This window comes from Scyliorhinus canicula, chromosome 9, assembly GCF_902713615.1.
Source record: "Scyliorhinus canicula chromosome 9, sScyCan1.1, whole genome shotgun sequence".
Lineage (NCBI taxonomy): Eukaryota > Metazoa > Chordata > Chondrichthyes > Carcharhiniformes > Scyliorhinidae > Scyliorhinus > Scyliorhinus canicula.
This window is the reverse complement of record NC_052154.1, coordinates 96,476,367-96,501,873: the sequence shown is the minus strand read 5'-3', so window position 1 is coordinate 96,501,873 and position 25,507 is coordinate 96,476,367. Positions and strand designations below refer to the sequence as shown.

Below are 25,507 nucleotides of genomic sequence, written 5' to 3'. Positions count from 1 at the left end.
CAATGTGGGGAAAAGTGAGCTGTTTGTCCTGCACCCAGGGGAGCAGGAGAGGGAGATAGGTCAGCTCCCGTTGAGGAGGGCTGAGAGGAGCTTTAGATATCTTGGGGTCCAGATAGCTAGGACCTGGGGGGGCCATGCACAGGCGTAACTTTTCGAGGCTGGTGGAGCAGATGGAGGAAGAGTTCAGGAGGTGGGACGCGCTGCCGCTCTCGTTGGCGGGCAGGGTCCAGTCGGTTAAGATGACGGTGCTCCTGAGGTTTTTGTTTCTTTTCCAGTGCCTCCCCATGTTGATCCCAAAGGCTTTTTTCAAAAGGGTGAATAAGTCTATTATCGGGTTCGTGTGGGCACGGAATGCCCCGAGGGTAAGGAGGGTATTCTTGGAGCGAAGAAGGGAGGTTGGAGGTTTGGCATTGCCCAACCTGTGTGGGTATTACTGGGCGGCGAATGTGGCAATGTTTCGCAGGTGGGTGACTGAGGGGGAGGGTGACGCATGGAAGAGATTGGAGGTGGCATCCTGTATGGGTACGAGTCTGGAGGCTTTGGTGACGGCCCCACTTCCACTCCCCCCGGCAAAGTACTCCATGAGTCCAGTAGTGGTGGCGTCCCTCAAACTCTGGGGGCAGTGGAGGCGGCATAAGGAGGAAGTGAAGGCCTCAGTCTGGGCCCCAATACGGGGCAATCACCGTTTTGCACAGGGGAGAATGGATGGTGGATTTGGGAGTTGGCACAGGGCAGGCATCAGACAGATTGGGGACCTCTTCCTTGATGGAAAGTTCACGACTCTGGAGGGGAAGTGGAACCTCCCCCCTGGGAATGCTTTCAGGTATATGCAGATCTGGGCATTTGTTAAGCGGCAGGTGGCGGAGTTTCCGCGGCTGCCGCCAAGGGGGGTGCAGGACAGGGTGCTTTCGGGGACGTGGGTCAGTGAAGGAAAGATCTCGGCTATTTACCAGCTGATGCAGGAGGAGGAGGAGGCCTCAGTAGAAGAGCTCAAAGCGAAGTGGGAGAAAGAGCTAGGGGAAGAGATTGAGGATGGGACGTGGTCAGACGCCCTGGAGACGGTGAACTCGTCCTCTTCTTGCGCACGGCTCAGCTTAATTCAGCTGAAGGTGCTGCATAGGGCGCACATGACAGGGGCCAGGATGAGCCGGTTCTTCGGAGGGGAAGACAGGTGCGGGAGGTGTTCGGGAGGCCCGGCAACCACACCCATATGTTTTGGGCATGTCCGGCTCTGGAGGGGTTTTGGAAGGGGGTGGCGGGGACTTTGTCTGAAGTGGTCGGGTCTAGGGTCTAGGGTCAGGCCGGGCTGGGGGCTCGCGATTTTTGGGGTAGCTTCGGAGCCGGGAGTGCAGGAGGCGAGAGAGGCCGGCATTCTGGCCTTTGCGTCTCTAGTAGCCCGGCGCAGGATTCTGTTACAGTGGAGGGATACGCGGCCCCCGAGTTCGGAGGCCTGGATCAACGACATGGCCGGGTTTATCAAGCTGGAGAAGGTTAAGTTTGCCCTGAGGGGTTCTTTCGGCGGTGGCAGCCCTTTCTTGATTTCCTGGCGAAGGGGTAGAGGGTGGTCAGTCTCAGCAGCAACCGGGGGGGGAGGGGAGGAGGGTTCGGGGCTGGTTAAGGGGGTTTGTTTTTGCGACGGTGGGCTTGTTATTTTCTTCTTTCTTGAATTGTTGTTTGTTATTATTTATTATTCTGTTTGGGGGGGGGGGGGGGGGGAGTTCTTTTCTTGTTTTGGTGTAGAACCACACACCTTGTCTAGGGAGAAAATTTGTTGTTGAAACACTTGAATAAAAATTATTTTAAAAAAAAAAAAATTGGCAAGTCATGCTCCAGTTGTATAGAAGCTTGGTACAGCCACACTTGGAATATTATGCACAATTCTGGTTGCCACACTACCAGAAGGATGTGGAGGCTTTGGAGAGGGTGCAGAGGAGATTTACCAGGATGTTGCCTGGTTAGGAGGGTGTTAGCTATTTGGAGAGGCTGAATATGACTGTTTTCATTAGAAAGATGGAGGTTGAGGGGTGACCTAATGGAGGTCGTCAATATTATGAGGGACATGGATAGAGTGAATGGGCAGGCACTCTTTCCCAGGGTGGAGGGGTCAGTCACCAGGGGGAATAGGTTTAAGGTCTATGGGGCAAAGGTTAAAGGAGATGTGTGAGGGAGGTTTTTTTACACAGAGGGTGGTGAATGCCTGGAACGCGTTGCCGGGGAGGTTGTGGAAGCAGATACATTAACTGCATTCAAAAGGCATCTTGACAAACACATTGGTATAGAGGGATACAGCATTAGGAAATACTGAGGGTTTTGGCCAAGGTTGGTATCATGACCGGTACAGGCTTGGAGGGCCGAAGGGCCTGTTCCTGTGCTAATTGTTCTTTGCTACTGTTCTTTGCAAAATTATAAACTTCTTTTGATCTAACACTATCCTTGCTTTCCCCAGTAAGACAGCGATGGATCTTGCTGATCAGCTATCTTGCTGATGGAATATATTTTTGTTGAACATTTTTTGAGTTGTTTCTTACTATTTCACCATTTTCCCCACTATTCTTTCCACATCAGTTTACCCAATTGACCATTGCCACTTCTCCCCACATTCCCCTCCTACCAATTTTTTAATTGACATCAGGTCTCTCGGGATTTTAGCAAAAGGGGCACTCCAAGGAGAGCTGACAGTCAATGTGATGTAATCCCTGGAGATTTGGAGTTCATCATCAGCAAGATACTGGTGGTAGTTTAAAGTGCTTCTGCCATAATTCATTTAAGGAACCTGTCAAACTGCTCCCTCGGAGCCCACCCTCGCTTCCCCGACCCCTCTTTATCGCACTCCCACATAGAACATACAGTGCAGAAGGAGGCCATTCGGCTCATTGAGTCTGCACCGAGCCACTTAAGCTCTCACTTCCACCCTATCCCCGTAACCCAATAGTCCCTCCTAACCTTTTTGGACACATAAGGGCAATTTAGCATGGCCAATCCACCTAACCTGCACGTCTTTGGACAGTGGGAGGAAACTGGTGCACCCGGGGGAAACCCATGCAGACACTGGGAGAGCGTGCAGACTCCACACAGACAGTGACCCAGCAGGGAATCGAACCTGGGACCCTGGTGCTGTGAAGCCACAGTGCTATCCACTTGTCCTACCGTGCTGCCCTGAAAACTGAAAGCCAGTACAAAAAACATAGTAAACATGGAAACTGCAGCCAGTACACAAGACAATAGGGTAATGATCTCCACAATAAGATCAAAAGAAATAAGGGCCCAAAAGTACACTCAGTGCTCCAGATGTGAATTCATCAGTGCCCTTTACAGATGGAGACAGAGTCAATACCGTCTCAATCTCTCAACATTGACCCTGTCTCCACCACACTCTCAGTATTGACCCCGTCTCCACCACACTCTCAGCATTGACCCCGTCTCCACCACACTCTCAGCATTGACCCTGTCTCCACCACACTCTCAGCATTGACCCTGTCTCCACCACACTCTCAGCATTGACCCCGTCTCCACCACACTCTCAGTATTGACCCTGTCTCCACCACACTCTCAGCATTGACCCTGTCTCCACCACACTCTCAGCATTGACCCCGTCTCCACCACACTCTCAGCATTGACCCCGTCTCCACCACACTCTCAGCATTGACCCTGTCCCCACCACACTCTCAGCATTGACCCCGTCTCCACCACACTCTCAGCATTGACCCAGTCCCCACCACACTCTCAGCATTGACCCCGTCTCCACCACACTCTCAGCATTGACCCCGTCTCCACCACACTCTCAGCATTGACCCTGTCTCCACCACACTCTCAGCATTGACCCTGTCTACACCACACTCTCAGCATCGACCCCGTCTCCACCACACTCTCAGCATTGACCCTGTCTCCACCACACTCTCAGCATTGACCCTGTCTCCACCACACTCTCAGCATTGACCCTGTCTCCACCACACTCTCGGCATTGACCCCGTCTCCACCACACTCTCGGCATTGACCCTGTCTCCACCACACTCTCAGCATTGACCCTGTCTCCACCACACACTCAGCATTGACCCCGTCTCCACCACACTCTCAACATTGACCCCGTCTCCACCACACGCTCAGCATTGACCCTGTCTCCACCACACTCTCAGCATTGACCCTGTCCCCACCACACTCTCAGCATTGACCCTGTCTCCACCACACTCTCAGCATTGACCCTGTCTCCACCACACTCTCAGCATCGACCCCATCTCCACCACACTCTCAGCATTGACCCTGTCTCCACCACACTCTCAGCATTGACCCTGTCTCCACCACACTCTCAGCATTGACCCCGTCTCCACCACACTCTCAGCATTGACCCCGTCTCCACCACACTCTCAGTATTGACCCCGTCTCCACCACACTCTCAGCATTGACCCTGTCTACACCACACTCTCAGCATTGACCCTGTCCCCACCACACTCAGCATTGACCCTGTCTCCACCACACTCTCGGCATTGACCCTGTCTCCACCACACTCTCAGCATTGACCCTGTCCCCACCACACTCTCAGCATTGACCCCGTCTCCACCACACTCTCAGCATTGACCCTGTCTCCATCACACTCTCAGCATTGACCCCGTCTCCACCACACTCTCAGCACTGACCCTGTCTCCACCAACTCTCTGCATTGACCCTGTCCCCACCACACTCTCAGCATTGACCCTGTCTCCACCACACTCTCAGCATCGACCCTGTCTCCATCACACTCTCAGCATTGACCCTGTCTCCATCACACTCTCAGCATTGACCCCGTCTCCACCACACTCTCAGCACTGACCCTGTCTCCACCAACTCTCTGCATTGACCCTGTCCCCACCACACTCTCAGCATTGACCCTGTCTCCACCACACTCTCAGCATTGACCCTGTCTCCACCACACTCTCAGTATTGACCCTGTCTCCTCCACACTCTCAGCGTTGACCCTGTCCCCACCACGCTCTCGGTATTGAACCCGTCTCCACTACACTCTCAGCATTGACCCTGTCCCCACCACACTCTCAGCATTGACCCTGTCCCCACCACGCTCTCAGTATTGACCCCGTCTCCACTACACTCCTGACACCCTGTCGCAAAATCCCCATCCTCCTACCTGATGCCACTTTTCCCTCCAGGACTATTCCCTGTCACTCCTTGGAATCCGCAAACCTCCTCCCAGAATCTGTGCCCCCACATCACAAACCCTTGTAACACCATCATCAACTCCCTATCTACCTAACCCAATCATGACCTCTGCTCACATGCCTTATCCATGCCCCCCACACCTACCCAATTCTGCCCAAACGACTCCTATTCTTGAACTCTGATCGCCCCACTGACTAGTTTCTTCATCTTTGACAGGAGTGGGCCCCCGAGGCAAACCGAGCCATTAACCGCAAGGAGAAGATCAGCCGAGGAACGGAGGAAGTGACTCTCACCAACATAATCCCTTCCACTGACATCGTGCCTCTCTCTGCCCCAGGAGACAGGTATGGTCCCCCCAATCCAAAACATTCTCCTGACTACTGACCAAGTGTCCCATCATCCACCCACCCCCACTGGACAGGTGTGGCGCCATGAGCTTAAACTTCGGACATGCAGGTGCCAGTTGCAAGTGTCGAGGGTACAGTTAAGATGGCGGAGGGGCCATGTGGTCCTTTGAGTTCACCCAGTCTGTTCTTCCCCTCTCCAGGGTGTGTGCTCCCTCTTTCCATGCTCTCTCTCACTCCGATGCAGCGGGATTACTCCTCCCCAATTCCCTACTCTCATCTCCTTGACGATTGTAGGACTCCCCAAGAAATAATCTTGTGGAGTGGGGGAGTGTGAGTATGTTGCATTGAGGAGGGGCTGGACTCCCCCCTCCCCAGTCAGCAGCCTGGCTGGTTAAGATCGTTATTACTTGTCCCATACCAACAATTACCATAATGATTCATGTAGGCCCTCTTTCCCCCCCCACCCAATTTATCTTCATTAGAAAACTGCAGCCAGTACACAAGACAATAGGGTAATGATCTCCACAATAAGATCACAAGCAATAAGAGCGCAAAACTGCTCACAGTGATCCAGATGTGGATTAATCATGCCCTGTACAGATGGAGACAGAGTCAATATTGTCTCAATCTGTCAGCATTGACCCTGTCTCCACCACACACTCAGCATTGACACTGTCTCCACCACACTCTCAGCATTGACCCTGTCTCCACCACACACTCAGCATTGACACTGTCTCCACCACACACTCAGCATTGACCCAGTCCCCACCACACTCTCAGCATTGACCCTGTCTCCACCACACACTCAGCATTGACACTGTCTCCACCACACTCTCAGCATTGACCCAGTCCCCACCACACTCTCAGCATTGACCCCGTCTCCACCACACTCAGCATTGACCCTGTCCCCACCACACTCTCAGTATTGACCCTGTCTCCACCACACTCTCAGCATTGACCCCGTCTCCACCACACACTCAGCATTGAACCTGTCTCCACCACACACTCAGCATTGACCCTGTCTCCACCACACTCTCAGCATTGACCCTGTCTCCACCACACTCTCAGCATTGACCCGGTCTCCTCCACACTCTCAGCATCGACCCTGTCTCCACCACACTCTCAGCATTGACCCTGTCTCCACCACACTCTCAGCATTGACCCCGTCTCCACCACACTCTCAGCATTGACCCTGTCTCCACCACACTCTCAGTATTGACCCCCGTCTCCACCACACTCTCAGCACTGACCCTGTCCCCACCACACTCTCAGCATTGACCCTGTCTCCACCACACACTCAGCATTGACCCTGTTTCCACCACACTCTCAGTATTGACCCCCGTCTCCACCACACTCTCAGCACTGACCCTGTCCCCACCACACTCTCAGCATTGACCCCGTCTCCACCACACTCTCAGCATTGACCCAGTCCCCACCACACTCTCAGCATTGACCCCGTCTCCACCACACTCTCAGCATTGACCCAGTCCCCACCACACTCTCAGCATTGACCCAGTCTCCACCACACTCTCAGCATTGACCCCGTCTCCACCACACTCTCAGTATTGACCCTGTCTCCACCACACACTCAGCATTGACCCTGTTTCCACCACACTCTCAGCATTGACCCTGTCTCCACCACACTCTCAGCATTGACCCCGTCTCCACCACACTCTCAGCATTGACCCTGTCTCCACCACACTCTCAGCATTGACCCTGTCTCCACCACACACTCAGTATTGACCCTGTCTCCACCACACACTCAGTATTGACCCTGTCTCCACCACACTCTCAGCATTGACCCCGTCTCCACCACACTCTCAGCATTGACCCTGTCTCCACCACACACTCAGTATTGACCCTGTCTCCACCACACTCTCAGCATTGACCCCGTCTCCACCGCACTCTCAGCATTGACCCTGTCTCCACCACACACTCAGCATTGACCCTGTTTCCACCACACTCTCAGTATTGACCCTGTCTCCACCACACTCTCAGCACTGACCCTGTCCCCACCACACTCTCAGCATTGACCCCGTCTCCACCACACTCTCAGCATTGACCCCGTCTCCACCACACTCTCAGCATTGACCCTGTTTCCACCACATCCTCAGCATTGACCCTGTCTCCACCACACTCTCAGCATTGACCCAGTCCCCACCACACTCTCAGCATTGACCCCGTCTCTACCACACTCTCAGCATTGACCCTGTCTCCACCGCACTCTCAGCATTGACCCTGTCTCCACCACACTCTCAGCATTGACCCCGTCTCCACCACACTCTCAGCATTGACCCTGTCTCCACCACACTCTCGGCATTGACCCTGTCTCCACCACACTCTCAGCATTGACCCAGTCCCCACCACACTCTCAGCATTGACCCAGTCTCCACCACACACTCAGCATTGAACCTGTCTCCACCACACTCTCAGCATTGACCCCGTCTCCACCACACTCTCAGCATTGACCCCGTCTCCACCACACTCTCAGCATTGACCCAGTCCCCACCACACTCTCAGCATTGACCCCGTCTCCACCACACCCTCAGCATTGACACTGTCTCCATCACACTCTCAGTATTGACCCTGTCTCCACCACACTCTCGGCATTGACCCCGTCTCCACCACACTCTCAGCATTGACCCAGTCCCCACCACACTCTCAGCATTGACCCCGTCTCCACCACACCCTCAGCATTGACACTGTCTCCATCACACTCTCAGTATTGACCCTGTCTCCACCACACTCTCGGCATTGACCCCGTCTCCACCACACGCTCAGCATTGACCCAGTCCCCACCACACTCTCAGCATTGACCCCGTCCCCACCACGCTCTCAGCATTGACCCTGTCTCCACCACATTCCCGGCACCCAGCCTGTCACCCCTATGACAGTGCAAAATGTCTCCCTAAAATGTTCCTTGAATCTGCAGGTTTAGAAGGGAGACGCCGACAGGCTTGTACAAAACCCTACCCAACGGACAGCAACAAATGTTAGTAACCACTCACTCACTCCATCCCCCGCTGCTCACCCCACTTCATACAATCGATGAGAATAGATTAATGCGCAGCTCTGCAATAACAAGAGGCTTTTCAAATCATTTACTCCTAAAATGCAGTATTTAAAGAGCTCCAATACTGTCACTCAAAGAATGAGAAACAGGACAGAGACATAATTCTACAAGGCCTTTTGACAAAAAAGCTGTTAATTGAATGATGCTTTCTCACAAGTACAATGTTAGTGAAAGGGTACAAAAACAAAGCAAGCCGCATCAAAAGGGGCTCGATCAGTCAAGTTTGGGACTCGCTTGAGTTGCATTCGGAACTGGAGACGCAGGTTCAGAGCACTGGACTAATGGCCATGATAATAGGGAAGCCAAAGAATGTTAAAAACACAAAAGGGACTTGAGAGGAAGGGTAGGGCTGATTCGGAGATGTTCCTGTGGAGGCAGAGGGTGTGGGTGAGGGGGGAAATAAGTAATTTTACATCCGTCTTGCCTGTTTTAGAACGGGGTCAAGGGCTAAACTGTGTAACTGCTGGCTTGCCGATGGTGGGGAACATTTTCACGACATTCGTCTGGGATAAAATCAATTGGCATTTGGAAAACTGTGAGCTGATAAATGAAAGTCAGCATAGATTTGTTGAAAGCAAATCGTTTTGAGAGTCATAGAGATCTGCAGTACAGAAAAGGCCCTTTGGCCCATCGTGTCTGCACCAGTCACAAACAACCACAAGTATTCTCATCCTATTTTCCCATTTGAATAATTTAATTGAATATTTTGAAAACTTAAGATGGGTGGTCCATGGTGGTCAAAGGAGCTGTGTATATGGATTTCCAGAAGGCAGCTGACAGAATTCTTCAGAATAGACTTATGAGTGAAGTCAGAGTGCAGGGGATTAAAGTGACAATGACAGCGTCATTTTAAATAGAAATGAGTACAGGGGCAGACAGCAGCGAGAAGAGATGAAAGGTTATTTCTTTGGCTAGAGAGAAGTATAGAGTGGTGTTCCCCAGAGACTGGTAGAGGAGAACAGCTCATTTAGAGATTTACTACTGGCTTGGGTTGGTATACAGGACAGAATTTCATGAAGTCCCACACAGCAGACTTATCAGCAAAAACTAGGGCTCATGGGTAAACAGGACAGCAGTAACATGGGATTGAAACTGTCTGAACGGAGACGGGGTCAGTGATGAGAGTGTGGTGGAGACAGCGTCAATGCTGAGAGTGTGGTGGAGACAGGGTCAATGCTGAGAGTGTGGTGGAGACGGGGTCAATGCTGAGAGTGTGGTGGAGACAGGGTCAATGCTGAGAGTGTGGTGGAGACAGGGTCAATGCTGAGAGTGTGGTGGAGACGGGGTCAATGCCGAGAGTGTGGTGGAGACAGTGTCAATGCTGAGAGTGTGGTGGAGACAGGGTCAATGCTGAGAGTGTGGTGGAGACGGGGTCAATGCAGAGAGTGTGGTGGAGACAGGGACAATGCTGAGAGTGTGGTGGAGACGGGGTCAATGCAGAGAGTGTGGTGGAGACAGGGTCAATGCTGAGAGTGTGGTGGAGACAGGGTCAATGCTGAGAGTGTGGTGGAGACAGGGACAATGCTGAGAGTGTGGTGGAGACGGGGTCAATGCTGAGAGTGTGGTGGAGACAGTGTCAATGCTGAGAGTGTGGTGGAGACAGGGTCAATGCTGAGTATGGTGGAGACAGGGTCAATGCTGAGAGTTTGGTGGAGACAGGGTCAATGCTGAGAGTGTGGTGGAGACAGGGTCAATGCTGAGAGTGTGGTGGAGACAGGGTCAATGCTGAGAGTGTGGTGGAGACGGGGTCAATGCTGAGAGTGTGGTGGAGACGGTGGTCAATCAAGACATTGAAGAGGAAATTGGATTTTTACCTGAAAAGGAGGAATGTGCAGGCCTACAGGGGAAAAGGTTGGATGTGTGGCACTAAATTAAATTTGTGTGTCTCAACAGAGGTGATGGGCTGAATAGACTGCATATGATTCTAGCAACAAAGGAATGTAGTGAAGAATTTGGTTAGCAACTGAATTCAGGAGGACCTTAAAGGATGGTGAAATGAGTAGACTGGTGGCAGCCGCCATTTAACAGTGAAGCATGAAATAATACATTTTGATAGGAATGATGAGGAATATGGATCCAATATTAAAGGTTGTGCAAGAATAGTGAATCCTGGGGATGTACAGAAAGCGATGAAGGTCAGAGGAATGTTTGGGATGATTTTCGTTTAAAAGCCTATAGAATCCTTGGCTATTTTAATAAAGACATAGAATACTAAAGTAAGGAAGTTATCCTGAAGCTTTGTAAACCTGCTGGGCTAGTGTGGTCAATTCAGCATATTTTAGACATTGGAGAAGTTAGGAGAGATTATGGAGAATGGAGGATCAGTTCGATGGGAAGACTACAAGCTGGAGTTGTTCCCCGGACAGCAGAGAAAATTACAAGGAGATTTGTAAGAGCTGTTGAAAAGGGTTTTGATGAAACAAATAAGGAGATGTTTCATCAAGTCACCTCTTACTCTCTTCCATACAAACCTAATCTCTCCAACCTTTCATCATAACTCAACCTGCCCGTTCCTGGTATTTGTCCAGTGAATCTTCTCTGAACTGCTTCTGACACATTTACATCTTTCCTGAAATACGGAGATCAATACTGTACACAATACTCCAGATGTGATCACACCAATGCCCTGCACAACTGAAGCATAACCTCCCGACCTTTGTATTCAATCCCCCTCACAATCTGGTCAATTTTTCGCTTCCACAACCACATGTTTCTCAGCAGCGAGATGTTGCTGATAGCGGCACTCTCCGTTCCCTCCGCTGGCCAATGGGATTTCCCATTGTAGCCACCCCACGCTGCTGGGAAACTCGTGGACGGGGGTGCGCTGCCAGCAGAATGGAGAATCCCATTAATGGAGAATTCATCCCAATAAATGGTAACATTTTATTTGCTTTCTAATTACTTGCTGTACCTGTATACCAGCCTTTTGTGATTCATGCACTCGGACCCCCAGATTCCTCTGTAATGGACAATTTCACATTTTCCCACATTATACTTCATTTGCCAGATCTTTGCCCACTCACTAACCTATGTATGTCCCTTTTTTAGCCTCCTTATGTTCTCTTCACAATTTACTTTCTGACCTATCTTTGTGTCATCAGAAAATTTAGCAACCAAACCTTCAGTCCCTTCATTCAAGTCATTTAAAGAGGTTGTAAAAAATTGAGGCTCCAGCACTAATCCCTGTGGCAGCTCTGTGGGAGCCAGCACTGGTGCGATGGGCTGAATAGCTTCCTTCTGTACTGTATGGTACCTTGTGCCTCTGTATAACGTTTGCTCCCTTTCTCTTTCACTCTCTCTCTCTCTCTATTTCTCTCTATCTATGCATACCTTGCACTAATCTGTGTTTTGTCCCACAGTGGAGTTAAGGATTATTCGTCTGATTGGTCGGATGATGACAGCCCCAGGAAATTTGTGTTCACACTGAGCTCTGAGGATGATATGAAGGTAGCAATGGTCAGAGTGCGAGCACTGTATGATTATGCGGGGCAGGAGGCTGATGAGCTAAGCTTCTCGGCAGGTATTGACACACTAACATAGATCGGTCTTGTTCCGCAATGCTGCATGTGCAGGCTGTACGCGCTCTGCATGTTAAACCTCAGAATCCATCTCTCACCAACACGCATCCTCCTCAGCAAAGTATATTCTAAAGCCTCGCATGGCTTTGTATAATAATGGAATAGCTAAACAGCACGGTATACAATTGACCAGCTTACTTAGCCAAGCAGAGACCCTGGCCATCTGGCCCATTCGCTCCGCTGGGATTTGTCTGACCTTATTGTCCTGTACACATTGGAGTTTAGAAGAGTGAGAGGGAATTTCGTGGACACTTACAAAATTCTAACAGGATTGGACAGGGTAGATTCAGAAAGAACATTCCCGATGGTGGGTGAGTCCAGAACTCAAGGTCATAGTTTGTGGATAAGGGGTAAACCTTTGAGGACTGAGGTGAGGAGAAATTTCTTCACCCAGAAAGTGGTGAATCTGTGGAATTCACTACCACAGAGAGTAGTAGAGGCCAAAACATTGTGTAATTTCAAGAAGGAATTAGAGACAGCTCTTGGGGCTAAAGGGATATGGGGGGGAGGCAGGGTCAGGGTATTGAACTTGATGATCAGCCATGATCGTAATTAATGACAGAGCAGGCTCAAAGGGCTGAATGGACTCATCCTGCTTCTATTTTCTCTGTATGTTTCTATATTAGTATCCCGCCCAGTCTAAAAACCCTTGTTTCTAGTAGGGTTTTGTGACTAACAGTGCTCCTGTCTAATTGTGCGTGCACCTCTCGCTGCTCGTGAATGGGTGTGTAATGGATAAGTTTCATTATATTCATGTTTGCCACTGCTTGTTTGAAAATGGACTAATTTAGAGCAGTATCTTTGTAACAGTACTCACGTGTGCTTGTGTCCTGTTTTGATTTTAGGGAATGACCCTTGTTCAGATCCTGGACCAAATCCCAATGTTTGTTAGGATACCAGACAGACACGTTTTGTCAATTTTATGTTACGACACCCCTGGGCTTGTACACAGTCGATTCCAGCCCCACATCCCCCAGAGTCCCAACACAAATGAATTAACTAATAAGTCCTAGAAAACTCCTGAAATCTGTGGTCCTTTGCTGTCACCAGGTTTGTAAGTTGAAACACAATTACTGCTTATTTATAACTGAAATAAAGATGAAACATGCAGTAACTACAATGGAATAACGGCAAGCTAATCTGCCACCCCCCCTTTTTAACTGTCCCACCCTCTACCCACACGGATAAGACAACCAAACACAGAGGGGTGCAAAGGGTAAAAATAATATTTATTAAGGTAAAAAAAATAACAGTCCCTGTTTTCGATGTTGAATTCTTTGCAGCAGGCCAGTTCATGAGGGTCTTCTGGCAGTAACATTCATTCAGTACTCGCATGCAGTAGGATTTCCTCTGGAAAGACTCTTTAGCCTTTATTGAAACTAGGTCTTCAACTCAAAGGTCCACTTTTGAGACTACTTCTCTCATAAGACTCTTGGTCTCGCATCAACCCCAGCTCCCAGTCTAGGTTTATATCAATTTTTTGCAGTTTCATTAAAATGTCCCCCTGCCTTACTGGGGAAGGAAAAGAGTTCTTACATTGGATTTTTCAGAGCGATTTCATCATATCGGAGAGAGAAAAGTAAAAAAAAAAGCTTCTACTGCTTCTGAACTGAAAGGAAAACTATAACCCAGCCCTCCTGGGGAGAGAGACATTCCAGAGAAAACCGAACCAATCACCACAGCCCATTGGCAAAGCCCATCATCTCAAGCCTGTTCATTGGCCACCAGCCACGTCCATAAATCTGAGTCATCACTGATGTCAGTTCAATCATTCTGGAATCATGCCTCATGTTTTCTTAAAATCAAAACACTCCTGCTTGAGTTAAAGATACAAGTTGCCTTCAAGACACATGTCCATAAATCATTCCTGGGTAAAAATTGTAATAGCAAAATTAAAAGAAAGAGGAAAACAGGAAACAAACAGGGTTTAAACAGGAGGATCCTTACAATTTGTAAAACTGTGAGGAAAGAAAAATGACCTCCACAAGTGATTCCACTGACCAATTGGTATCTTTTAATCTTAACACAGGATTAAACACATTGACATCACAGAAAATGGCTTTTCAATCAACTAGCTGTTCGTAACAATAAAGGGAAACCCTTTTTATTACTAACTTATATCTTCTCAATCTCCAATTAAGCAAAGCCCATTACAGATAAAAAGCCACTTTAAAATAAAGTTAGCAAACGCAAATGCTGTACACTTAGATACAGAGAAGATAGGAACAGGAGGAGGCCTTTTGGCCCTTTGAGCCTGCTCCGCCATTTATCACGATCATGGCTGATCATCCAACTCAATAACCTTATCCTGCTTTCTCCCCATAGCCTTTGATCCCATTCTTCCCAAGTGCAATATCTAGCCGCCTCTTGAATATATTCAAAGTTTCAGCATCAACTACTTCCTGTGATAATGAATTCCACAGGTTCACCACTCTTTGTGTGAAGAAATGTCTCCTTATTTCTGTCTGAAATGGTTTACCCTGAATCCTCAGACTGTAACCTCTGGTTCTGGACACACCATCATTGGTAACATCTTCCCTGAACCTACCCTGTTGAGTCCTGTTAGAATTTTCTAAGTCTCTATGAGATCCCCCCTCATTCTTCTGAACTCGAGCGAGAATAATCCCAACCTCGTCAATCTCTCCTCCTGTGACAGTCCCGCCATCCCTGGAATCAGTCTGGTAAACCTTCGGTGCACTCCCTCGAGACCAAGAACATCCTTCCTCAGAGGAGACCAAAACTGTACACAATGCTCCAAGTGTGGCCTCACCAAGGCCCTGTACAATTGCAGCAACACAACCTTGCTTCTATACTCGGAACCTCTCGCAATGAAGGCCAACATACCATTAGCCTTCTTTACCGCCTACTGCACCTGCATGCTTACCTTCAGCGAATGGTGCACAAGTAAAGCGATTTCTTGGAAAGACTGTTTGGAGAGAGGAAACAGCCTGCCGATCCTTCTGTCTTTGTCAGACTACTGCTCAACCTGACAGTATTTGGCAAAAACGTCAACTCAAATTGAAAGCTCCTGGCAGACAGCCAAACCTATATCAACACACCCAGCTCCTCTGATTAATTACATCATCTTTATCCCACTTAAAACCAGTGACCTACTTGCCTAAATCGAAACACACTGTCTCAAGTTATCTACTCTCCAGGGAATCTCCAGCAATCATAACCAAATTCCATTTGTGTCTCTTTGTCAGCAAATACATGGTTGAAATGAATGATGACCTCACATTTATGACATCTTAATTTCACCTTTTGCAGACACACTTCTTGCCTGTGTTAAACCAGGATGTTTTTTTAATTACTCCCAACAGATATATACACAACATCTATGTATATATATCAATTTCTTACATTCAGCAAAACTCCCCCTTAAACAAAAATGTAACAGCAATATGTAAAGTCGCCAGCACCACAGATCATAGGCTGCTTTCCCCTTTGAGAGGGAGAGCTGACTGGTGATGATTTTAAAATAAATTTAGAGTACCCAATTCATTTTTCCCAATTAAGGGGCAATTTAGCGTGGCCAATCCACTTGTGCTGCACATCTTTGGGTTGTGGGGGCAAAACCCACGCAAACACGGTGAGAATGTGCAAACTCCACACGGATAGTGACCCAGGGTTGGGATCGAACCTGGGACCTCGGTGCCATGAGGCAGCAGTGCTAACCACTGTGCCACCGAGCTGCCCCTGACTGGTGATGATTTAACCTGAGGATCACCACACCTCAGGCGAGGGGCAAGGTTGAAAAGGCGGTGCATTCATCAATAACCTCAGTCAATACCGGGGTTGAACCTGTGCTGCTGGCCTCGATCTGCATCACAAACCAGCTGTCCTCCAACTGAGCTAAATGTGGCTTCATTTTCCAAGCCCTTTAAATTATTACTCATTACTAAACACCACAAATAGTCTGATTATATTTAGACATGAATATTTAAACATTGGAATAGTCCATTTCAGTCTTTTTTTTCCAACTTTGAAAGTTCCATCTTTCTTTCATCTCAGAATTGTGATAAAGCATCACAAACATATTTTCCCTTCCTGCTATGTGCATAATTCCTCAGTTTTTCAAAAATATTTTCATTGAAAACTTTTTCATTTCAACCAAATAGGATAACAGTACAATATAAAACAAATGCTTCAGTTTACAGTATAAAAATAACACAGTCAAGAACTCATCCAAACCTAACCCACCCAACAATAAACTAAAAAAATCCTAAACAACTCTTTGAAAAAGGAAATGAATGGCTCCCATCTCAGGTAGAACCTCTCTACCGACCCCCCAAATGGTGTAGCCGACCTTCTCCAAATGGAAAAATTCCTGCAGGTCGCCCAACCAGACTGAGGCACTGGGTAGATTAAGAGAGCTCCATCCATTCGGGCTCGTAATGAGGCAAGAACAAGGGCATCCGCCTTCGCCCCCGTCTGTAGCTCTGGCAAGTTCGATGCCCTGAAAATGGCCACCAAAATGGACAAGGTTTGACGTTAAGAATTTCTGACACGGTGTCAAAGAAGGAGACCCAAAAGCTTAACAACTTGGGACATCACCAAAACATATGAATATGATTAGCTGGTCACCGAGAACATCGCTCACTGCTGTCATCCATCCCTGAAAAAAAAACTCATCCTCGCATTGGTCAGATGAACCCTGTGCACCATCTTGAACTGGAAAAGACGGAAGAAAAGACGCTACCCAAAACTGGCAAACCTTCCCTCCGCAAATAAGTCTCCAAACCTCTCCAGCCCCTTCCCCTCCCATAACGCAAATGTCGAGTCCAACGGAGAAGACTTCGCTGATAGGATCTAGCCACAAATACCCAAAGTACTCCCCCCACCAGACCCGGTCAAAGATAAAATCCCCTTCAACAGGGGATCCTCTTCTTCAAAAAATCATGAATCTGGAAATATTTAAACAAATTGGTGCCAGGGAATTGAAATTTTATCGCTGGCTACCCAAAACTGGCAAACCTTCCCGCCGCAAATAAGTCTCCAAACCTCTCCAGACCCTTCCCCTCCCATAACGCAAATGTCGAGTCTAAACTCTCCGGCACAAAGAGATGATTACCACAGATAGAAGCTAGCAACAACATGGAGCTAAATATAAAATGTTGCCTGAATTGTTTCCAGATCCTCGGGGTGGATACCACCACCGTATTTGAAGAAAATCTTGCAGGAGAGAATGGAAGCAAGAAGTTATTAAGGCATCTAAACAAGAGCCCCTACAAGAACTTGCCTCCATTTTTTAGAAACATTTTTTTAGAAAATGTTTTTTTTTGAAGCATTTGTAATTTTCACAGTTTAACACATTAACATCTCTTAAACAACCGCGCGGGCCGACACATGTAAAGAAAGAAAAAACCTACAGAATAACACCCCCTACATCCCCCGCTCTATTCTCTAGCTGCCCATAAACTATATGCTCTGTCCCGTTGTAACATTGCCTTGCCTCCTATTTTCCTTCACCCCCACCCTTACTGCTGAAGTTCAATTTTCCTTGAAGTAGTCTATGAACGGCTGCCATCTCAGGGCAAACCCTTGAACTGATCCTCTCAAAGCTAATTTAATTTTCTCCAGACTGAGAAACCCTGCCATATCGCTGACCCACACTCCTGACTTCGGGGGCTCTGAGTCCCTCCATCCCAGCAAAATCCGTCTCTGGGCCACCAGGGAGGAGAAGGCCAGAACATCTGCCTCCCTCCCCCCCCCTTGACCTCCGGATCCTCCGATACCCCAAATATTGGCAATTCTGGACTCGGAGTTACCCTTCCTTCCAGGACCTCTGACATAACGTCCGCAAATCCCTGCCAGAATCCCCTCAATTTCGGACATGCCCAAAACATATATACATGGTTTGCTGGGCTACCCCCCACACCGCCACATCTGTCCTCCACCTTGTCAATGAACCTGCCCATCCAGGTTACCGTCATGTGGGCCCTGTGGACCACCTTGAACTGGATCAAGCTAAGCCTGGCACACGACGAGGATGAATTGACTCTTTTCAGCCTGGCAATTCAAACTCCTCCTCTAATGCCTCCGAGGTCGGGAAACCCTCCTGAATGAACAGGTACCCACATCTCTCAATCTCTGCCCACTGCCATCCTTATAGCCCCCGTCCAGCCTCTACCCCCCCCCCCCCCCCCCCCCCCCGGGCAAACAGGCCCCATATGAACAAGAACAAAGAAAAATACAGCACAGGAACAGGACCTTCAGCCCTCCAAGCCTGCGTCGACCATGTTGCCCGTCTGAACTAAAATCTTCTACACTTTCGGGGTCCGTATCCCTCTATTCCTACTCTATTCATGTATTTGTCAAGATGCCCCTACCATTCACTGTATTACTGCATTAGACCTTCCAAAATGCCTTACCTCACATTTGTCCAGATTAAACTCCATCTGCCATCTCCGCCCAGAATATGGGTTCTGATCACCAAGCCACCGCAGTACTTTCTCAATATTGGCAGCCCAATCATGAAATAACAAATTGGGTCAAGCAAAACCATCCGACTGTCTACCTCTCTGGAGAAACACCTGATCGATTATTGGGGTCTTGCCTGCCTAAATAAAAGAAGACACTAATTTGTTAACTCTAACAAAAAAGGATTTAGAGAGAAAAGTAGGGAGACACTGAAAATGAAATAAAAACCTCGGCAGACATTCATTTTAATAGTCTGAACCCTGCCCGCCAAGGACAGGGGGAGGTTATCCCATTTCTGCAAGTCAGATTTGACCCCATTCATTGGGCTAGGATCATTTAGTTTATGAAGCAAGATCTGATCATGGGCCACCCAGACACCCAGGTAACGAAAGCTAGATCTGACCAGACGAAAATGAAAGATTCCCAGATCGACTCCCCTCCCAGGGGGATAAAACAGAAAGTATTCGCTCTTATCCAGATTCAACTTGTACCCAGAGGTGGAGCCAAGATTCTTCATTATCACATCAATAGTGGAGACAGCGCCTGTGTTCTAAAGAAACAAATCATCTGTGTACAAGGACACCTTATGTTCCCTCCCTCCCCAGCTTATCCCCTTCTGCCTATCGGAAGACCTCAATACTATGGCCAGTAGTTCAATTGTCAAGTGGGCAAATGGGCAGCACGGTAGCATTGTGGATAGCACAATTGCTTCACAGCTCTAGGGTCCCAGGTTCGATTCCGGCTTGGGTCACTGTCTGTGCAGAGTCTGTACATCCTCCCCGTGTGTGAGATTCCTCCGGGTGCTCCGGTTTCCTCCCACAGTCCAAAAATGTGCAGTTTAGGTGGATTGACCATGATAAATTGCCTTTAGTGTCCAAAATTGCCCTTAGTGTTGGGTTGGGTTATGGGGATAGGGTGGAGGTGTTGACCTTTGGTAGGGTGCTCTTTCCAAGAGCCGGTGCAGACTTGATGGGCTGAATGGCCGCCTTCTGCACTGTAAATTCTCTGATTCTATGATTCTAATTGCTAAAGCAAATAGAAGTGAAAACAGTGGATATCCTTGTCTCAGACCCCTGTTCAACAAAAAATACCCCGAGGTTTAAGGCATTGGTGCGGACACTAGCCATGTGCCCCTTCTACAGTAACCAAAGCCAAGATAGGAATTTTTGCCCCAAACCCAACCTCCCAAGGATCTCAATGAGATACCCCCACTTCACCCTATGAGATGCTTTTTTGGCGTCCGTGGACACAATCACCTCTGGTTCGAGCACAGGAGAGGGGGAAAGGACAATATTTAACAGCCGACGTATATTGGCCAACGATTGCCAACTCTTAATGAAGTCTGTCTGGTCCTCCTCTGGGAGGCAGGACTCTAACCTCAGTGCCAACACCTTCGCAGGTAATTTAGCATCCGCGTTCAAAAGTGATCTTGGTCGAAACGACCCACATTCCATAGGGTCCTTTTCCTTCGTCATGGTCAGAGAAATATAAGCCTATCCAAGTGTAACGGGCAACAAACCCCGGTACAAGGAATCATTGAACATATCCAGAATAATCGGATCAACTGAACAACAAATTTCTTCTAAAACTCAATGGGGAATCCATCGGGGCCGGGAGCTTTAACCGTCTGCATTAAGCCAATGCATTTCATAATTTCCTCAGGGCCCAACGGGGATTCTAACTCCTCCCACCTTTCTCTCTCCACCAATGGGATGGACAACCCATCTAAAGGCTCTGCCATGACCAAACTCTCCTCTGGAGGCTCCAATCTAAAAAGATCCCTACAGAATGTTTTGGAAGCCACATTTTCTTTAGATGGGGCAGAAGCCAAACTGCCACTCTAGTCCCTTATCTGTAAAATCTCCCGGGAAGCCACCACCACCTCAGCTGATGAGCTGGACGGCCAAATGGCCTTCTCCCCATTTTGCTTCCTCCGAACTCCGCAGTGGACTCACCACCTAATCTGTTGATAGTACATTAGTTATTGGAATGGCCTGAGTCACAGGAGCAGCCTCCGCCACTTCCACCACCAAAAAGCCTCGAGAAGCTTTCAAATCTATCAACCAATTTCTATTGACAGTTTACTTTGTCCTCGTCTTTCTTGGAATTTCCCTTATGTGGGCACCTTATACCATCGATCTTTTGGAAGTATCAATACCTGAAAGAAAGAACCACCTCTCACAATCGCTGTCTTTAAATTCAATAATCTGCAACCAAACTAGGAATTATACTTTTTAATCCCGGTAATGGTGGTATAATGGTTAGCACTGCTGGCTGACAGCCCCAGGGACCCGGGTTCAATCCCTGTCTTGTCTGACTGACTATGTGGAGTTTGCACTTTCTCCCTGTGTCTGCGTGGGTTTCCTCCGAGTGCTCTGGTTACATTCCACAGTCCAAAGATGTGCAGGTTAGGTGGACTGGCCATGATAAAATTCCCTTTAGTGTCCAGGGATGTGCAGGTTAGGTGGGGTTATGGGGATAGGGCAGGGGAGTAGGCCTAGCTAGGGGACCGAATGGCCCCCTTTTGCACTGTAGGGATTCTAAAGAGCTGCCATTTTTTGTTAGGAAACCAGACCAAACCCCAACTTTTATCAAGATACCACACAAGAACCTCAAACAATTTTTCAATTTGTAAAATCGTGAGAGAAGGATACTAGGAGTGATGATTCTGACCAATTGGTATCTTTTGTGATGAAACACACTTTAATTTCAACAGAGAATTAACCACAGTAACATTAAAAAAAATAGCTTTACAATTATCAGGTAAAATAAAAGGGAAAACTTCAACTTAGTTTCCACAACTGCCACTAATTCCAATTAAGCAACCCAATACAGTTCAAATGCCACTTATAAATAAAGTTAACAAAAAAGATTTATTTATCCGTGTGGATTTTGGAGAGCAAGAGAAACCCTTTTCAGGAACAACCTGAAAATCTTTCAGTCTTGTCAGACTCACCTGCACAACCTAACAGCATTTGGAAAAACTACAAACGTCATTCAGACTTGGCTTCTCCCTTTAATTACATTATCTGTGCCCCACTAAAATGTCACCTGCTTAGCTAGGACTGAATATAATCCCTCAAATACTTGACTCTCCAGAGTATCTCCAGCAATCAAAACAATATCCCATTCGCCATCTCTCTGTATACAAGTAAATGGTTAGAATTGATCATGATCTCACCTTTTATGACTCCTTAATTACAGCTTTCTTAAACACACGGCCAGTATGTATTTTAAACCAAGGTTTTTAATAACATTGCTCCCAATAATATGAAACATAATATACACCAATGTATTACATTCATCTGTGTGTGTCTCATTGTAAGAACGTCTTTGTGTGTGTGTGTGTGTGGATTTCACTGTCCGAAGTTGTGTGTCTCACTGACTGAAAGTCTGTGTGTGTGTCTCACTTTTTAAAAAAAAATTTAGAATACCCAATTATTTTTTTTCCAATTTAAGGGGCAATTTAGCGTAGCCAATCCATCTACCCTGCACATCTTTGGGTTTTGGGGGTGAAACCCATGCAGACACTGGGAGAATGTGCAAACTCCAGGCGGACAGAGACCCAGAACTGGGATTCGAACCTGGGTCCTCAGCAATGGCTGCAATGGTAACCACTGTGCCACCGTGCCGCCCATGTGTCTCACTTGTCTGAAAGTCAGCGTGTGTCTCACTTGAAATGGAATGAAAATCGCTTATTGTCACAAGTAGGCTTCAAATGAAGTTACTGTGAAAAGCCCCTAGTCGCCACATTCCGGCGCCTGTTTGGGTCTGAAAGTCAGCGTGAGTCTCACTTGTCTGAAGGTCAGCGTGTGTGCGTGTCTCACTGTATCGTAGAATTATCATAGAATTTACAGTGCAGACGGAGGCAATTCGGCCAAACGGATTGGGTCTGCACCAGCCCTTGGAAGGAGCACCCCACCCAGCCCAAACCTCAACCCTCTGCCTACACCTTCACCATATACCTACACCTTCACTCTATCCCTGTCACCCCCACCAACCCATTTTTGGACACTAAGGGCAATTCATCATGGCCAATCCACCGAACCTCCACATCTTTGGACTTTGGGAGGAAACCGGAGCACCCGGAGGAAACCCACGCACACACGGGTAGAACGTGCAGATTCCACACAGACAGTGACCCAAGCCGAGAATCGAACCTGGGATTCTGGAGCTGTGAAGCAACTGTGCTAACCACTGTGCTATCTTGCTGCCCACTGTATGAATGTGTGTGTGTCTCGCTGTGAGAGTGCGTGTATCTCGCTGCGCGACAGTGAGCGCGTCTCGCTGCGTGACAGTGTGCGCGTCTCGCTGCGTGACAGTGTGCGCGTCTCGCTGCGTGACAGTGTGCGCGTCTCGCTGCGTGACAGTGTGCACGCGCGATGCAGAGCTGGGCTAGAAGTGGCAGATGGAGTTCAACTTAGATAAATGTGAAGTGATTCATTTTGGAAGGTGGAATTTGAATGCTGAATACAGGGTTAAAGGCAGGATTCTTGGAAATGTGGGGAAACAGAGGGATCTTGGGGTCCACGTACATAGAACCCTCAACGTTGCCATCCAGCTTGATAGGGTTGTTAAGAAGTGGTATGGTGTGTTGGCTTTCATTAACAGGGAAATTGAGTTTTAAGAGCCGCGAGGTTTTGTTGCAGCTTTATAAAACCATGGTTGGACCACACTTGGAATATTGTGAAGGATGTGGATGCTTTGGAGAGGGTACAGAGGAGATTTACCAGGATGCTGCCTGGACTGGAGGGCATGTCTTATGACGAAAGGTTGAGGGAGCTAGGTCTTTTCTCACTGGAGCGAAGAAGACAGAGAGGTGACTTGATAGAGGTGTACAAGGTGATGAGAGGCATGGAAAGAGTGGATAGCCAGAGACTTTTCCCCAGGGTGGAAATGTCTGTCACGAGGGGACATAGTTTTAAGGTGATTGGAGATAGGTGTAGGGGAGATGTCAGAGGTAGGTTCTTTAAACAGAGGGTGGTGGGTGCGTGAAATGCACTGCCAGCAGAGGTGGTGGAGTCAGAGTCATTAGGGACATTTAAGCGACTCTTAGACAGGTACATGGACAACAGTAAATTGAAGGGGTGTAGGTTAGGTTGATCTTAGATTAGGATAAATGGTTGGCACAACATCGTGGGCTGAAGGGCCTGTATTGTGCTGTACTGTTCTGTATTCTAAATCTGTGGGCTTCACAGGCCACAGTCACTCAGCCAGATTAAGAGATGGTCAGACACTGCTGTGTCTCGTACACAGTGTGCACTAAATTCACCATCAGAAACAACACAGAAACAGTAGCTTCATCAAATAATGGGCAAGGTGGCTAACATTGGGGGCAGTTTATTGTACCATTTGATGGTGAAGAGAAGGTCCAGGTGACTTTGGAATGTCTATAACCCACGCAGACACGGGTAGAACGTGCAGATTCCACACAGACAGTGACCCAAGCCGAGAATCGAACCTGGGGTTAGGTGGATTGGCCATGCTAAATTGCCCGTAGTGTCCTAATAAAAGTAAGGTTAAGGGGGGGGTTGTTGGGTTACGGGTATAGGGTGGATACGTGGGTTTGAGTAGGGTGATCATGGCTCGGCACAACATTGAGGGCCGAAGGGCCTGTTCTGTGCTGTACTGTTCTATGTTCTATGTTCTATAACATGTGGCGTTTGCATTTTCTCCCTCTGTCTGTGTGGGCTTCCTCTGGGTGCACCGGTTTCCTACAACAGTCCAAAAGATGTGCAGGTTAGGTGGGACTATGGGGAATAGAGCAGGGGAGTGGGTCTAGGTAGGTGCTCTTTCAGAGGGTCGGTGCAGGCTCGTTGGGCTATATGGCCTTGTTCTGCACTGTAGGACATCTATGATAATGCCAACAAGGCTGCATTTATTGAAGATTGTTACATTAGGATTGCACCACACGGATTGGGAATACTGAGGGTAGGGTTGATGCTTGCCACCATTCATGTGATTGCCAGCTCAGTTACTCTCTCTGTTCTTGTTGACTTTCCTTGTAGGTCAAGAGTTAATGAAGATTGGTGAAGAGGATGAACAGGGCTGGTGTAAGGGTCAACTGGACAATGGCCAATCAGGACTCTACCCTGCAAACTACGCAGTCCTCGTGAACTCCTGACGAATACTTTACAAACTTTCTCAGCACTGTACAACTCTCTACCCTCTCCACTCTTTCTGTCTGCTGCTGGTTTTTCTGCTTCATTTTTTTCCCCCTGCTCTTTTTCTGCTCTGAATGAAGGATTAGGAAGATACGAGACTTGAGCTCATTAATCATGGGGTTAATTCACTTTACTTGTATCGTCCTTGGTTAGGTTTTTTATTTTGCTGTCCTCTTGCCTGAACTCGAGGATAGATGCTTCTAGAATGAACTGGGCAGTATTTATCATTGATAGATGGTTCAGGAGGAGACTTTGATTTGTCTCTTGGTTTAGTGAAATAGTCTGAACCAGTTTTGGGACTAAGGCTCTGGATTTCTGAAAGGATTCTAGACCTGATTATTTCCTTGGACTGGACCATGTTTCATCTGTTAGTGGAGCATCCATCAAATGCAGTCACAACGCATCAGCTGTTGGGAATAGATGCAGCGATTATATTTGCCAAATGGAAAGCAGAAGATTTGACGAGCCTCATGTAGGAAGTGGCTGCATTTTAATTAATCTCATATGTATATGGCAGGAGAAGGTGTGAAATAAAAGGATATTACAGATCGCACACTGACTAGATTTGATTCATTCTGGCATCTGCAACTCCTGGCTTTGAGGTTTTTAACTTTCACCAGAGATTAAGATTTAGGATGCGCCCTATCATACGATCAACAACTTACCCTATACCTTGAACCCACACTTACAGTCAGAAACAGGGGAATGTGTAATAGGGGATAAAGAAAAGGATGTAACATTTACAATTCTTCAGTCCTCTGGCACCTTCCCTGA

General features: G+C 47.9%; 1 protein-coding gene across 8 annotated transcripts in view; it reads left to right on the top strand.

Annotated features, from left to right (window-relative positions):
* Window positions 1-25,286, top strand: part of pacsin3 (protein kinase C and casein kinase substrate in neurons 3) — a 144,296-nt gene extending 119,010 nt beyond the window's left edge. For 7 of the 8 annotated variants that reach the window (XM_038807242.1, XM_038807248.1, XM_038807244.1 and 4 more), the window contains 3 exons: window positions 5,365-5,492; window positions 11,928-12,088; window positions 24,578-25,286. In XM_038807242.1, coding sequence (XP_038663170.1) covers window positions 5,365-5,492; window positions 11,928-12,088; window positions 24,578-24,693 — 405 coding nt within the window. In that variant the 3' untranslated portion in view covers window positions 24,694-25,286. The remainder of the gene's footprint in view (window positions 1-5,364; window positions 5,493-11,927; window positions 12,089-24,577) is intronic. The other variant, XM_038807249.1, reaches the window with a different exon arrangement.
* The last annotated feature ends 221 nt before the right edge of the window (window positions 25,287-25,507 follow it).